The sequence below is a fragment of the Chrysemys picta genome, chromosome 2, assembly GCF_011386835.1.
Source record: "Chrysemys picta bellii isolate R12L10 chromosome 2, ASM1138683v2, whole genome shotgun sequence".
Taxonomy (NCBI): domain Eukaryota; kingdom Metazoa; phylum Chordata; order Testudines; family Emydidae; genus Chrysemys; species Chrysemys picta.
In genome coordinates this window covers 283,555,551-283,573,037 of record NC_088792.1, presented here as the reverse complement: position 1 = coordinate 283,573,037, position 17,487 = coordinate 283,555,551, and the positions used below count along the sequence as shown (strand labels likewise).

General features: G+C 42.2%; 1 protein-coding gene across 23 annotated transcripts in view; it reads left to right on the top strand.

The window, feature by feature from the left end:
• TSNARE1 (t-SNARE domain containing 1) overlaps window positions 1-17,487 on the top strand; it is a 702,049-nt gene that overhangs the window by 280,794 nt on the left and 403,768 nt on the right. For all 23 annotated transcript variants that reach the window (XM_065586314.1, XM_065586320.1, XM_065586319.1 and 20 more), the window contains one exon: window positions 8,509-8,578. In XM_065586314.1, the coding sequence (XP_065442386.1) occupies window positions 8,509-8,578 (70 nt within the window). The remainder of the gene's footprint in view (window positions 1-8,508; window positions 8,579-17,487) is intronic.

Genomic DNA, 17,487 nt, shown 5'->3' with positions numbered 1-17,487 from the left:
AATCATAGCTGTAGCACACGATGCAATTCATATTCTGCTAGTTTGCTGTCTCACTGCTTAGAAATTATGATGCTAGGTGTCTAAGAAATATGTAGCACTAGAGTAAACATTTGGCTTGTTTAGGTGGCCTAGGTTTTTGAAGCCATGTTTTGGGCCCCTTCCCTCTGTTTTTGTGTCTGTTTTCCTCATTCCTCTTGATGTTTAGGAACTGTCCTCTTTGTGGGTAGGGAGGTTTGCCTGATAGCTATTGGGTTTTGTGCTTGTGCCAGATTGTTTTTTTAAATTCCAAGGTTATGGATGGCATTTAGCTGATTGGTGACTTTTGTAGTTACTTTTTTATAAAGGGGTTTGTGTTCTTTTTTTTTTATTGAGCAGCACTTAGCTGCCACCTGGTAAATGCCTTATAAATAAATAAAAATAAACACCACCAATAAAAGGAATTGGTTCAGTAGATCATGTCTGAAGGACTAATCACTTAAGAATGCACGGGAGGGAGCAATCCTGCACTGGCCAGTTGGGAAATCTGAATGTTCTATTTTAGGGCTCTTCTATTTTAGATTCCTGTTACTTGCTTATTAATGATGTCACATGCAGTGTGCATCCCATTTCTTTGATTGGAGGGGCTGAGCAAAGGATTCTGCATTGTCCCTGAGATGCTGTAAAATTTTGGTTGCCATTTTGGGACCAATTGCTTTTAACGCTTCCATGAGAACATATGAATGTTCTGAGTCAGATCCTGAATTTACACAAGTCAGCGCTGTCCCTGTGACGTCCGTGGAGCTCTGCTGATTTACGCCCACTAGGGATCTGTCCCACTGTGTTTAAATATCGCATATGCTAATCAGTGGCATAGTGGTAAAAGACTAAACTTCACATTCCCCAAATGAGGAGTGGGTAAACTCCATTTACCCACATTTACCCTCCACTACACTACTGATGCTAAAGCTAGAAATGACTTCTGGGTCACCAGCCCAAATGCTCTTGCACTGAGCAAAGAGCCTGTGACACTTTAAAAGCAACACCGCTGTATTGGGTCAAAAATTGGCCTTTCCATAGCTCTGCACCTGGTGTTGACATATTACTTGTCTCAAAGAAACTTCTTTGCTCTAAAGAGCACAATATCAAAGATCTATGCTGCTGTTACACAGAACCCATGGAATATCAGATCAGTCTGTCTTCCATAGATCTCCCTAGTTTGGCAGTGCGAAGACATTAAGGGGGTAGCCTTCACTCTGAATTGTCATGGTTTTCTCTGCGGAAGTCAAAAACATATCATCATCATGATGAGCGACTTCTTCTGTGCTTGAATTATATACATAACAGTAATCCAGTCTCATCAATTGAGTATATTTGAGAATGCGCAGTCCGCCTTGACTCATTCTGTTATCTGACGAGTTCATTATAGCAAGTACCATACTGTGTTTTGCTGCTGCATTGAGTTCTTCTCTGAAGGTCTAATTGGCCTTGAAATATTTTTAGAAGCTGTCATGTTTCATCTTGGAAATGGGCGATATATAGATTGCACTTTAGATTGATTTGTTAAGAATGTGGATATAAAAAAACCCAGGAGGAAATTATCATGTGTGGGAGACCTCTAGAAAGGTTAAACTCTGCTGTTAGAGAAGCTAACGGACATTAGTGAAAACCCTCAATTTATCCTTTGGACCACTCTGTACATCACACAAAAAATAATTATTAGCTAAAGTGTAACGACTTTGGGGCTCTCATCATATTGCATCTCCAAGTGCTTTACGAAGCATTGAGTGAGATGCTGGCACTGAGGTGAATCTATAGACAAAGGCGGCAGCTGTTTGTGTTCTCAAATTGTCCATACACCGCTGTGGATACTAGATCCTGTTTTGTAGAGATGAGGAAGTGTTGGCCAAGATACCCAGGTGATCCTGGAAAAAGCAACAGAGGGTCCTGTGGCACCTTTTTGCATCTGAAGAAGTGAGGTTCTTACCCACGAAAGCTTATGCTCCCAGTACTTCTGTTAGTCTCAAAGGTGCCACAGGACCCTCTGTTGCTTTTTACAGATTCAGACTAACACGGCTATCCCTCTGATACTTGACACCAGGTGATCCTGTTACTATTGAGCACCTTTTAATTTCAACCTGGGGAAGCCCAAAGAAGATGAGTGAAGGTGGGGAGGTGACCCTGGTTTACAGCCAAATCAAAGGACAACTTGGGGGTATATAAACCCCTCGCTACACAGAAAGGGGTTAAAGAGCAGCTGTGGACTCAGGCTGCCGCGCCCCACTGTTCCTGTGAAGCATGCCAGACTTGGAGGAAGAGAAACTCAGTTCTGAAGGCCCCAGCCCTAGGCGATGGATAGACCTCTCATCATCAGCTCCCAGAGCGTAGCACAACAGAGAGCCAAGGTGCCTTAGATTTCCTGCGGATCTGGAGCAGTAGTACAGAGGACTGATGGACCCTTACGGAAACTGTGGGACAGAAGGGCTGGTGCCAGTCTTTATCTCTGCTAGGATAGTTCTCTTTCCTTTGTCATATTGGGACCTGGGACCCTGCCAACAATGTGAGCCCCCCGAGAAGGCAGGTCAGAGTAGGAAGTAGCCCAGGGAAGAATCAAGAGATCCAGTGAGACAGACCTTACCTGCTTGCTGCAGGTCTCTGGGCTCGAACACAGGACAGAGGGAGGGAATGGGTTTCCCTACAACCTCACTGAAGTGGCTTGTGTAAAGATCCCAAACTCAAGGGCCAGGAGGACTGTTGGGCCTAGACCGAGGCCGATGACCTGTTTTGGGACTATTGTTGAGTTGAACTCTGATTTACCAAAAAAGCTGTGAGACAAAATGTGACTTGGCCGGAGGGCCAAGTCACAAGACAAAGGGGACCACCACAACATGTGAATGGCCGGTTGATGGGATTACAGAGAGAAATAACCCAAAACAATAATGCCTCACCCAGGTCCAAGACAGCACACTGGCTGGTGAGTCAATTTGTCACAGACTGCATCAGGCATCCAAAACCCCTAGGTAGTTTTGACTATCTCATCCCTAGTGTGCAAGTTGGAAAAATACATGGGAGGTAAAAGGTGTGTGTATGGGGGGGAGAGGGCAAAAAAGGGACAACTGGCTGAGACCCCACTGAGTTTCACGTCTTCACTTCTCCAATATATAACTCGTCTCTGAAATGTGGATGCATTAATTATTACAGCTGCTCCAGCCTGTGCCTGGCACTTATATGGATCACTCAAGATCCCATCGACCGTGGCAACTTTAAAAGGGTCATATTGCAGCGTGAATCTTTGGGGATTTCTGAACTGTGTTTCAGGAACTTGGGTATGTGGAGCTTTATGAACTGTGATGACTGTGAACGTTGACTGGGCCTTTAGGAACTGGAACGTTATGGATTCAGAGCCCAGCAGACTTGTCATTAGAAGTAGCTGGTGTTGGTGGGAGATTGAATCAAAGAATGAAGTGGGGTGGATGGATGAAATTTGTAAACAAGGACCCTCTCACTTCACTATTTTGTTGACACTCTTTCTCCTCCTGTAATTAAAATCATTCTAATTAAATTAAAAGGCGTTATTGGTTGTTTGGGTTTTGGGAAACATAACAAGGACCAAGCAGACTTTGTTCTATTCTTGGGTATTTCCAGCCAGCCGGCAGGGATTTTGTGGAGAATGCAACTGATATTCCCCTCTCTTTTCATGTGCAAGCTTTCTTCTTTCTCTCCATTTTGTTAGAGCTGGTCAGAATTTTTTCATAGAAAATTATGTTGACATTGAAAATTAAAAAAATGTTGATTTTTAGTGAAAAATCAAAACTTGAAAAAAATCAACCGACGCTTTTGATTGAAAACCAAAAAAAAAAGGAAATGCCACCGTGGTTCCTCATGGGCGTTGTAGTTCAGGTGTCTTGTGCTCCCATTCTCCTTTATGGGCTGCTGGGCTTTGTCTGGACTACATTTTCCATGGTGCAGAACAGTCCCCCTTCTTCCTGAGCAGCCATGGTGCATAGCGAAAGTTCCATGGCCACAGCACATCATGGGACACGTAGTCTGGCTGGGGAAGTTAGCTCATTGGGAAGATGGGGGTCAGAAAACCTGGGAACTGCAACTCCCTTGGGTTGGGGCACCTGGTGTGGCTTTTTGGAATTGAAACTTTTGGTAATGAACCAAAAAACCTTTTGATTTTTGGGTGTTCTGCTTTTTGATGATAAGTTGAAATTTTCCATAAAAAGCAGACACTTCTCATGAAAAAAAAAACTTTAGTCAAAAGCCCAGTTTTCCATTAAAAAGCAGTTGTGATAGAAAATTTTTTGACCATCCCCACCCCAGTATTTCAGGGTGACAATGCAGTTTGTCACACCATCCAGGTTCCTGAAATGGGTAATTCTTATTGCTTATGTAGCAGTTTTCACTGTTAAGGTATGTTAAAAATAAATGAATTAATCCTATGAGAGAGGTAAATATTACTCCTGCCTTACTGTTAGCAAAACTAAACCACAGAATGATTAAGTATCTTGGATAAGGTCACAGATGGAGTCAGTGTCAGAACAAGGGTTAGCATTTAGGATTTCCTGGCTTCCATTTCCACAGTCAGGTGATGAGCCCATACCAGTTATCTGTTCTTTTTTCATGACTTACGGTACTAGAGCAACCGGTGATGTATATATGTTTGTACCATTGAGAATGTCTTGAGAAAATCCAAGAGATAAATTATAATAATAGCCTGTATTTATTTAGTGTCTTTCATTGTGAAAGATCCTACAGTGCTTACATACTTGATATGTTAAATGCAAGACGGATGTTAAATGCAAGACGGAAAAATAAATACATCTACTGTTGATTCAACATTGAGGTTCAGACATCAAACATTCAAAAGGAGAATTTTTTCTTCTGGATTTAATTTAGTCACTTTTCTGTATCTTGTGTATTTTGTGGCATAGATTAAATAACATAAGTAATAAGAGCCACTTATGTTGTTGATTTACAAGCGTCTCATTGTTAGCTTTAAAAATCTGCTGGGCTGATTTTCATAAATCTTAAGTCGTTGTGGAGTGCAAAACAAGCCAAGTTTCTAGCTGCAACCATTCCAATGGGAACATATGGAAAGGTAGCTTTGTTTGTTTGTTTTTCCCAGTTGCAAAATTCGAAAGCACGTCTTTGGCTCAAAGTTTAAAAAAAAATCACTCCCTTCGGCTGAGACAAAACATGGAATTTGTGTGAGGAAGTCCTGAACAACTGAAACAGGAAGATTAGAATGGAAGCTGGAACTCAGCTTTTAAAATATAATGAAGTCATTCAGTGTCTCCCCTTCCCAGCAAGAGCCTCATGAGTTGCCTCTGGCAACTGTGGTAACTGTACCTGTAAGATCTAGAACATTCTGGGTTGGCAAAGTTCAAAAGATGTGTTCACTGGCAGCAGCTGCAGCTTGGGAGACTAAACCGCACAATGAAGTGGGGCGGGGCTTAACTTGTGAAGGAGGACCTTACCCCCTACCCCTCAGCGATAACGTGATGCGTTTTTTGTTGTTGACATGGTTGAGGCAAAGAACCAGGAAAATGATCTTTGCTGCAGCATTTTGAATGGATATGAGTGGGGCATGATGGGATTTTTTGAGGCCAGAAGGAGGAGGTTGCAACAGTCAAGATGCAAGAGGATGAGGCCTTGGAGGAGAGTTTAAACTGTTCTTGCTAACTGCCTTAGAGCCCACGGTGCTCATTGTGGGGGTCAGCCTGCTCTTAACTTCCAGGGCTGTACCTACTGTAATTTGCCACTGCATGGTGATCTCTGGCCTGATTGAAGCCTTTTTATGGGTCCCGATCCTGCCAGGTGCAGGAACCCCTCAATTCTCATGAGAGGTAAGGATGCTTAGCTACATGTAAGATCAGGCCCATTGCTGCAGGCCAGTCCTGCATTGGTGCCTCCAGCACCCCTCATAAACATAAGAACAGCCATACTGGTTCAGACCAATGGTCCATCTAGCCCAGTATCCTGTCTTCCTACAGTGGCCAGTGCCAGGTGCTTCAACGGGAATGAACAAAACAGAATCAAGTGATCCATTCCCTATCGTCCACTCCCAGCTTCTGGCAAACAGAGGCTAGGGACACCCAGAGCATGGGGTTGCATCCCTGACCATTTTGGCTAACAGCCATTGATGGACTTATCCTTCATGAAATTATCTAATTCTTTTTTGAAGCCAGTTATAGTTCTGGCCCTTACACATCTCCTGACAATTATCTCCACAGGTTGACTGTGCGTTGTGTGAGGAAGAACTTCCTCTTGTTTGTTTTAAACCTGCTGCTTATTCATTTCATTGGGTGTCTCCTGGTTCTTGTGTTATGTGATGGGATAAATAACACTTCCTTATTCACTGTCTCCACACCATTCACAATTTTATAGATATCTATTATATCCCCCCTCGATTGCCTCTTTTGCAAGCTGAACAGTCCCAGTCTTTTTAAACTCTCCTCATATGGAAGCTGTTCCATACCCCTAATCACTTTTTATTTTCCCCCTTCTCTGTACAATTCCAATAGAGAATTGGAAAAGGTACAGAGAAGGGCAACAAAAATGATTAGTGGGAGATGGGATGACAGAACAGCACAGTCTGCAAAAGGGCCTCGGCCTGCATTCCATTCTGTACGTGGGCCCTTCGTGCACACCGGAAGGGAGGGGAGCCCAGAATGTTTGTGCAGTGGCAGTTTAACTGCCATGATGGTTTTTTATGGCTTACGCCAGCTCAAGAAGAAACCACTGATGGGACAGGGGAAGGAGCTAAGCCCTGGAACGGATTCGGGCTCAGTCACAATGGTTACCTTTTACACGGGGCGGGGGAGGGGGAAGGATTTTTGCCTGAATAAAAACTTCAGCATTTGGATGATTCATTGGCTTGGAGAGTGATGCCTCCTCACATTTACAGCTTGTGACCGGCCTCTAGTTTGGAACAGAATGGGATGGAATGAGACTCGGGGGAGGAGATGAGCAAGAGCATGGGTGAGTGGAAAGCAGCAATGTTGTTTCTTAGCCCCTCGGGAGTTCCATACTAAGGCAAGCCAACCGTAAACAAAACCTCGGTTAGGTAATTACTGGGGGGTTACACCTTCTTCTGAAGCATTTGGCATTGGCCAGTGTCGGAGAAGGAGAAACTGATTTTTTGATCTGTTCTGGTATAGCAGTTCCTGTGGTCCTAACAAAGTGCAGGTTGATGAAAATTAATGCACACTGTCTAGGAGTGGGGAAAAATGAATGTCTGTAGTATAAGGATGGACAAAGCATTACCCGTGGAGATCAGCACGCAGCTGCAGCCACCCTTGTCTCTAATACAAGGGTGTGAGGTTTGCAGAGACTCGGGATCCAAGCAAGCAGTCATCTCTCTCTCTCAATGGAAAGCTGCTCCGATGAAGATGGACAGTTGCAGGTGGGAGCTGTAGGTTCCAGAGGCTATATCACTGTATTAAAGAAGGAGGTGGCTGCAGTCTGCTCCATTTTTGCACTACGTTGGTGCTGCTCTGGGATCCACTGGACTAATCTGATGACACCATGAATGTGAGATTTACCTTTTTGTTCCTAATTATTAAAAAGAATAAAGACTCTTTAATGTGGCCGCCAGTTGACTATGCAACCCATGTGACTTTTGTGGGGTGTCTTATTTTAGGATTTCAAATCTGCATCTCGAATTCAGGATGAAAAGGACATTTACTTGGATACCAACAGTCTTTCAGGCTGGACAGTTGGGGTAGATGCTTAACAGTGGTTAGACACACTTGGAGTTGAACTGATTGCCATATTTGGGAGACAGGGGGCCTAATTTCCCCACGGGACATAGTGACAGTGACCTTGTTCTTCTGGAGTGTGGAGCAGAGCTCATTCAAGGTTGCCAAGATCATTTTCCTTTCTGCTACTCTCTCACTATATCTCTTTGCTAGACTGTCTCCACTGGCTCTTCATTATCCACATAAAATTTAGATTAGCCTTGCCTTCCATATGCCCCACAACTCTATTCCAGCTTAACCTCTTGCATGGTCTCCTTCCTTTTAATTCATTTATAATAGACTGTTCCGTCTTCTCCTTCCTCTATTACATATTTTGCTCCTTTCATGCCACGCCTTATCCTTAGATCATTAATTTAAACCGAGCATTCTTCTGTACCTCCTCTGAATCTTTTTAGAAGATGTACCACAGAAAATGACCAAAGGGCACTCTTGGGCTTGTGTTGTTCAATTGTAAGGTCTATGGGGGAGAGATTTTCTTTAGTTTATCTGAGTTGTTGTAAATCTTTTTGTACAGTTATGGTCTCCACAAATAACAAATATGTATAATACACACTCAAGATGCAAAAGGATTATTCCACATTATTAATGTCCTCTGATGGAGTTAGTATTGTCCGACCTTCAGTTCTTGCTGTGCTCTGTGTTTTTATTTGTCCATAGGTTAGTTATTAGTGAACGGGTTTGAAAGAAACCCCATTTAAACATATAAATACTTTTGTCTGAAATGTGGTGTCATTTCTTTCTCTTTTCTTTCTTTTTGTGTTGACAGTGACTTCCTTGGAAAGAACCCTTCGATCTCTTGGGACATCGAATGATACGCAAGAGCTGCGAGATGGACTGTGAGTCTATTTTGTATTGCTGGGGATCTCTGTCTCTCTCGTTCCATATCATTCCCATCTATTTTCTCTCCTCCTCCCCCCTTATAAAGCTGGACCACTTTTTGCCCAACTCCTTTTTGTTACTTCACATTTATGATTAATGTTGGTAGGAAGTGTATTGATTTTACAAAACTTCCCTTGTGCTGGTTTGAGAAGGATGGTGAGTGGATAAAGGAAAACGACTGGTTAATTATTTTTTTAATGTGAATGTGATGGCCAGAATTGGAAGCTGAAGTAGGTTTTCCTTGCCAAGAACAGTCGAGAGAAGAGGAGAGAAGAGGGGGTAATGGGAAGACATAAATTTATAGCAAAAAACAGCTTATTATGGTGTCAAAACTGGCATGGGTCAGAACACATCAAATGACACAAAATAGTATGTTACATCTCACTTCTAGCAGATTTGGATAGTGTCTCTCTCTCTCTCTAACGCTAACACACACACACACATTTTCATTGTATACACACTAAAATGGCTTTTCTAAGTGTGGTGCAATTTGCTATTAAATTGCTTCTTTTATAATGGACAACAGACCTAGAAATCAATTCTATCCTCCTTTTTATGAATGTAGCTCATGAGACGTACATCTCATGGCAGAATGTCGCTCTTATTCATAGGCGCTGTCTCCATGGTTGCTCTGGGGCTGGAGCACCCATGGAAAAAAAGTTGTGGGTGCTCAGTACTCACCAGCCACAGCTGTTTGACGGCACCCCCCAATCACCTGTTGGGCAGCTCTCCCAATTAGATGATCAGGTGCCACCAAACAGCTGCTGGGTGCTGGGGGAGAGGCGTGGAGGACGGCGGAGAGCAGTGAGTGGACGGGAGCCTCGGGGAGAGGACGGAGCACGGTGGGAAGAGGCGGAGTGAGGGCAGGGCCTCGGGGCAGGTGGTGGAGCAGAGGCAGGAAGAGGCAGTATGAGGGTGGGACCTCGGGGCAGAAGAAAAACTCAGCACCTATGCTCTTATTCCGGGTTACATTTTCTCCTTTTAAAGATGGAACCCAAGATTCCCACCTTCTTTCTCCCTACTTTACCCCTCCAAGATCCTATAGTGCAGCCAACACCCTCTGGAACAGGAGGATGGGACAGAAGTAATTTTTCAAGCCCGCAGTGTCCTTGCTGATTGTTCACCACCGGGCTGCTACTTTTTGTTGATGTTTCACCCACACAGAACGTACAGGTGTGTCTGAAACATCCAGCACAAAGCAGGTGTGTTTACCTGAATGTAACTGCTGCATTTAGCAACATGGCAGGTGTGTACTTTCTAGATGTAGCTAATGCCCTAGGCTGTATGTCGGCATAGCTACCTTGCCTCCTGGATGCACTGAACAGTTCAGCACTGTAGTTGCCATTCTGAGATAGCGTTACCTAGTGCATTAGTCATGGCAGGTGGTGTTTTACCTGAGAAATGTAGTATAGTCAGCTGTTCCTCAGGTGCTGCTCCTTGTTAATTGTTCAGAAGAGACCTCTGAGCTGTGCGTGCTACCTCTGCAGCAAACAGTTACGGTTTAATCTCTTTCCCCCTCTGAGACTGTCACACATTTCTCCTTGAGTATCCTCTAACCCAGAAAATGTTCAGGGAGCAATGAGTGGACATTTGGTAAGTTTATGACTTTTAGCGTTATCGTGAAGACAACATTTGGGTAGAATTTTATTTAGATAATAAAATTGCCGCACATTCTGGTTTCATATTTTGTGTCTACATCTCTCTGATTAGAGTGAAGTTGGTGTATGTGTGGGCGGAGAGGAGTGGACTTCACAATAAATAGGTTCCATTGTATTTGTGTGTGATGAAAGGCCCTGCAGGATAGGTCTCTAGATCCAGCATAGTCACTGCCAACTCTTGTCTTTTCCTGGGTCCTGTTGGCATCAGCCCAGTTGTTTGTCTGCCACAGCTGTTTGCAACACGCTTCACTGGGCGTGGAGGCCTTTGCCCTGTCTTATTGTCCAAGATCTGAGTGGTGGGGTTTAAGTTCCAGAACCTCTTTGCCACCCGGAACCCTTCCTTTGAGGGGTGCAGGGTGAACCTTCTCCACACACAACAGCAGATTGCTTCGTAAGAACAAGATTATTTTAAAACAAAATAAATGGAGTTAAAAAATGGCTTGCGTAACATACCTAGATTTATAGTTGGCATAAGCTAAACCAGGCCAGACATTCTCATTGAAAGTTACGGAGGGAAAACTCAGTCCTTAAGTATTCCAAAAAGCAATCTGTGTCTGACTTCAGTTCATACCCCATCCTGTTCTGAGAGAAAGTGAATCTCAGCTGTCTTTCATGCGGTCAGAGATCTTGCCACACCCTGCGGCAGTTTTGTGTCCAGCCAGGCTTCCCATCCTAATCAAGAACAACACCTCCACTCTGCAAACAATTTTTCTGAATTACCTTCATGTGCAATGAAGTTGGGTAAGGTAAGGGAAATGCTGCTTTCTCTCTGGGTTTGTCTAGTCAAGGCCTGAGAGATGGTCCATTGAGGATACAAAGACATTTAATAGCTGCCTTTTGAAAGATTAACAACATACCCCAGAGGTGGTATTTCAAAGACTATCCTGCCTCAGAAGTAAAATGGTTTTTTCACTTGTTCATTGAGTAGGGCAGTTTCACCTGGTTTGATGGAGGTTTGCTAAATCTGAGTCACACCCCCTCAAGCTCTTTGGCTATTAAATATTATTTTATTTACAGACATACTCATTCTGTCACAAAGGGTCACCGGTGTCCAGGGCTGGAGTGCACATAATTCAGTGGTCCTGGCAATGTGTATTCCTCCATCCCCCTCTAGTGGCAGGTCTACATAAAAGATAACAACTTTCTAATGCTATCAGTTGCTTTATTAACTCAAGGGTTAGAGGACTGTGCTGTGGATTTAAAGATCCCAACCCTGCTAATGATCCATGTGGGGGACAATGTGGTTCCACAGAGTTAAATATTTGGTGGGTTTTTTTCCTCCCAATTTTGAAGCTTTAAAACTTTGTAAGCTTGAAAAAACTTAGTTTGGGGATGTACTTTCCTATGTTAAAAGAATGTTAAGGTTGCATCGTTAAGCACTCAAAAGGCCATAATCAAGGGTGCTTTTGTAACCTTAATTCGGTCCCCTTTTGTATATGCATTATGATGATACAATCTTTAATTACTTGATCACATGTTGTTTCTTCCACAGGACCCCTTGCCTCATTCAGTGCACAAGATGGACGTGCTCTGGGTGTAAATCAGGGTTGTGTAGTGAAGAAGGCTGTTGTAGGTAGGACCTCTGCCTCATTTGTTGCAATAGTTGGGAGGCGTGTAGTGAATGATCCAGAGGATGCAGGGAGAGAAAGGAAGGTCTCATGATTAAGGCAGTTGAATGCTGCCCTGAAGAACTGAAATCTATTTCTGCCTCTGCCACACAGTTTCTGTGTGAGGTTGGGCCAGTCACTTAAACCAAAATGTTCACAGCTGGCTGTGAATTGTGTGTTCCTTATTTTCTGGTTGCCCGATGTTAGATGAGTGACTTTTCTGGGCCTTAGTCTCTGTTCCTCAGCTGTAAAATGGGCACAGTAATACCACCTGTTCTCACAATGGTGTTGTGAAGATATATTGAATAATGTTTGTAAACTACCATGAAAGCATCAGTGAAAAGCCCATGAGGAAATTAATAATTCTGTATTCAAGCGCTGAGTTTGGTTGTGGTGCAGTAAATAATGCAAGGGGACCACACATTGAATAAGGGGTATCAAATGGAATATTCGGTAGTTACCCTCAAAGGAATACTGCCTATTCTGTGCATTGAATGGGGCCAGGTGTTTGGTAGAAAAAAATGGTATATGATCATGTAATTAGACTGTCATGATGCATATGCACAAGAGGGCTGAATTAAGGTTGCACAGGCAACCTTAATCTGAGCATTTCCTAACTTTTGGGTGCTTCACTTTGCAATCTTAATGTTCTTTTAACATAGTTTTTTTGAAGTTATATAAGTACAATGCTTTTGTTAAGATTTGTGTAATGGCCCTGATGTAAGTACTGAAACTAAAGTAAGCTGAAAATAAAGTCCAAAATACTTTGAGAATAATGAATTTAGCTGAACAGCTCTGGCATGCGACAAGGGCAATGGTTCTTTTCCCAAGTGAAGGGGAAAGCAGAGCTTTTGGATTGCGTGTGGTACTTGGCTTTCAGCCGTGCTGTATCCCTGCTAAGCACCTGTTCTCCCTTGGGGTGCATACTGTGCCAAAAGACATTTATGGCTCACCACACTGTTATTCAGCAGCCGTGATAGAAAGGAAAAGATCATATATCTCATTGGTTATTGAGATCGCTGAGTAACCAGCAGAACTTTTCAGGAAGGTTAATTACTTCATCAATTGTTTGCCTTCCCACTACCCCAAAAGCCAGCATCACATGCTGTGAAGAATCGCCAACATATTTTGTGGAAAAGGTTACCCAAATGTGGGATACTCTCTTCCCTGAAAAAGAACCATACAATGCTCCCAGAAAAAGAAACATCTCACTCCCAGTTTGAGGCCTACCTGCATAATGAGAAACACTTGACACACTACCAGAAATCTGAATCACCACATTCAACTCAAGCCCAGGCCCCTCATGTTTTGTTTATTAAATATTCAAAAAAAAAAAGTTGTCTAACTGAAAATTCTTCATGCCCCTGAATCTGGAGTAGGAGTAGAGGTTATTTTATCTCTGTACTTGGCCCTGGTGCCATTGCTGCTGGAGTACTGAGTCCAGTTCTGGTGTCCACAATTCAAGATGGATATTGATAAATTGGAGAAAGTGCAGAGAAGAGCCACAAGAATGATTAAAGGGTTAGAAAACATGCCTTATAGTGATAGACTCAAGGAGATGAATGTGTAAAGCTCAACAAAGAGGAGGTTAACGAGTGACTTGATTACAGTCTATAATTACCTACATGGGAAACACGCATTTTAATAATGAGTTCTCTCTAGCAGAGAAAGGTATGACATGATCCAATGGCTGGAAGTTAAAGCCAGACAAATTCAGATCTAAAATAAGATGTAAATTTTTGACAGTGAGAGTAATTAACCATTGGAACCATTTCATGGTCATGGTGGATTCTCTATCACTGATAATTTTTAGATCAAGATTGGATGTTTTTCTTGAAGAGATGCTCTAGGTAGGGTGACCAGATGTCCCAATTTTATAGGGACAGTCCCGATTTTTGGGTCTTTTTCTTATATAGGCTCCTATTACCCCCCCCCCCCCCAATCCCCTGTCCCGATTTTTCACGTTTGCTGTCTGGTCACCCTAGCTCTAGGTATTATTTTGGGGAAGTTCTATGGCTCGTGTTGTACAGGAAGTCAGACTACATAATCACAATGGTCCCTTCTTAGAACCTGTAAATGTATTAGTTAAAGATCCCACTTGAGATCACTGGGGTCCCCTCTTGATGGAGATGCTTACTGACACCTTTGTAGAAGGACACATGCCATCAATTCCAAAATATTCAATGGTTTGGGCAGTACTCAGTAAGACACCACTGGACTGTACAGCTCTAGCGAATTTACTCCTAGTATCCAACCTCGTTTTCTTGAACAAGCTAGTTGAAAAGGTAGGAGAAACCCATCTTCTGCTACACCTCTCCACTGTTGAGATCCTGGAGCTCTTTCTATCAGGTTTAAGGGTTGGATACAGGATGAAAATGGCACTCATTATGCAAATGGATAAACACCCTTTGCCCGGAGGACGTTTTTTTCTTATTACTAGATCTGCAGCATTTAGACTGGCTGATCCCCATATGCTCTTATTACTAGATCTGTAGTGTTCAGTACTGCTTATGCCCTATATGCTTTTATATTACCTTCAAATCATTGGAAAAAAAAGCCTGACTATTCTTTATATTAACTTTACATTTTATAACTTGAAGGTTTTGGCTTTAAAAATATCGTCCATTAAAATGTTTTTTATTCCTAAGAAATTCAAATTCTTTTGTTTTAAAAAGTGAAAAGTAGAAAGGTATTTTAGAGTCATAATTTCCTGGAAGAAGATTTTTAAGTAAATCAGACAGACGCTTTTAAGTGTCAGCATGTTTAATTGCGGCTAGGATTTTAATAATATTTTATAGGGGTTTGTTATTCTTCATGTATAAGCTTTAAAAAAGATTTCCATAAATATTTTGAAGTGTCATTTTGATTCCATTAATATGTTAAACCCTTCAAAGTAATACCTTCTCTGTTCAACTCAAAGCAGCTGGATTAACTTTATCTGTCCTTTATTTATCACTACTGCCATCAATTTCTGACATGAAAAATCGTATTGGTTTGACAGTAAAACAGGGTTACCAGACTGCACCATTTACATTTAACTATAATACCCTTGCCTCATTAATAAATATGTCTTATATTTATGTGACATCTCTTATCCTTTAGAATCCTAAAACACCAGAAATGTGACATCTATATGATAAATTGCAGCAGCATGTGATAAACTGCGGAACTTCAGATAAATACGTTTATCACACACCTTTGACCACTTCATCTGTCCTCTGGCCATTAATCCGCTTCTCTGAAACTTCTCTTAGCATTCCAACCCCCCCACCCCAGGTGGCTTCAAACAACTGCCATTAAAAACAAACAAAAACATCAGCCTGCCAGGGAGATTGTTATGAGGTGTTTACCCCACACTGGCAGTGAAAGGGTTCATTGAAGCCGGAACATAATTAGTGCTCCTATTCGCACCCGGAAGCTGCGCCAGGCCCAATTTAGGATTAATTAGCTGGGGCGGAGCTCCGTGGTTGAATAAAAGATGAGAGCTGAGAGTCAGTAGTTAGAACACCGGACTGGGGATTGAGAGATCTGTATCTTGTTCCTATTTCAGCCACTGACATGCTGTGTGTCCTTGGGCCAGTTTCCTTCCAATTGTGTTTCCTAAGATTAAAACATACCTATCCCTAGCTTCAGTAGCACTTGCAGGTTCCCAGCATAGCTAAAAATCAAGCTACGTATTTGAAGTTTAGAAACGATAGCCTTAACTTCTCCGAGTCTCATTTTTGCTCTGTGTAAAATAGAGATTATACTTGCCCGCCTTTGTAAATGTACTTTGAAATCTTTTAGTGAAATGTACAATGTAGATGGATTGATTGTTACAATTTTATTCTTATGTATTTCTTCAGATTGTGTAATTTATTTAGGACCCATTCTGATCTCACCGTTTCAATAATATTCAAGTCTTCTCTTCTGCTTCCATGAACAGAAAACTGATATTTTTGTTGTTTTGCTTTATTTCTTACATAGTTATAACTTGATAGCATGAAACGATATTCCAGTAGGTTAAAGAGTTCAGCAACACTTTGAAAAATGGCTTTAAAACTTGTAATCACTTCTCCATCGACCTCCTGTGCGGAAAGAGAGCAAACTGACTTTCACCATCTGTTAGCATTGCCAGCAAAGGACAATAGTTTTGTAGTCTGATGTAGAATGTCCACAGGCATAAAGCTTGGAAAATGCTGCATTATGAAATGCTAACTGGAGTGACAAGCCTTTGGATTCTTAGGCACAGTTTTGTAAACATCCCTAGGTCAAAAACTCTTTAAAGAAATGGCTCGGGTCCTTGTAAACCGTAGTCCCTGTGGTTGCACATTGCACAATGCAGTTCATCGATAGAATGGAAAGGGGCTTGTGGGAAGACGATTACTTAATATTTCATGTATACACACACAGTATATGTTGCTGTCAGGGCCAGGCATTCCCTTTGCAGTCAAGTCCTTAAGGGGCTGACATGTTAATCCAAACATGCTAATGTTTAGTGAAATACTTACATTGGCTCTATGAAGTCTCCTTTATTTCCTGAGATTTACGTCGACCCTAAAGCCAGGAGCTTCTTCCCTTCAACTAGCCTGGCATTTCTTCTGATCCTTTGACGTTGATTGTTGGGCTGTGGCATTTTTGCAGCATGTCTATGGAAGCAATGAATGTTCTCTGGAACATATGTGGATATAATTAGGCAAGCCTTTTTTTTTTGTAAGGTCTACTTTGTACGATAGTAGGATGGTGTGCTGTGTGGTTCTTTGGTAAAGTAATCAGTCTAGCTCAGGGGGAGGCAACCTATGGCACGTGTGCCGAAGGCGGCACACGAGCTGATTTTTCAGTGGCACTCACACTGCGCGGGTCCTGGCCACCGGTCTGGGGGGCTCTGCTTTTTAAATGAAGCTTCTTAAACATTTTAAAAACCTTATTTACTTTACATACAACAATAGTTTAGTTATATATTATAGACTTATAGAAAGAGACCTTCTAAAAACATTAAAATGTATTAGTGGCACGCGAAACCTTAAATTAGAGTGAATAAATGAAGACTCGGCACACCACTTCTGAAAGGTTGCCGACCCCTGGTCTAGCTTCATAATAATACTGTGGTTCCTACAAGTTAGTCCTTCGTGTAATAGAGGAGTCCATACATGTTCCACTTTTAAAACTCTACATGGTGAGAACCATTGTCTAGCTAAAGGACGGCAACAAAGGAAGGGAAGGAAGCTGTAGGTTATACCTGCAGAATAATGGGTTGATTTTAAGCAAAACAAAACTTAGTCAAGGCTGACGTGCAGTCTTTTAAACCATGGAGGAGTCTCCTAAGAGAACTGGTGGAAACAACATCATGTGAGTAACTTAAAACTAAACTAGACAAATAATTTGAGAATACACTGTAGGGAAGAAGAACAGGAGTACTTGTGGCACCTTACAGACTAACAAATTTATTTGAGAATAAGCTTTTGAAAGCTTATGCTCAAATAAATTCGTTAGTCTGTAAGGTGCCACAAGTACTTCTGTTCTTTTTGCAGATACAGACTAACAGGGCTGCTACTCTGAAAACTGTAGGGAAGGAGCACAGTGGAGGACATCTGCATAATGCTGGACAAAAAAAATAGGAAG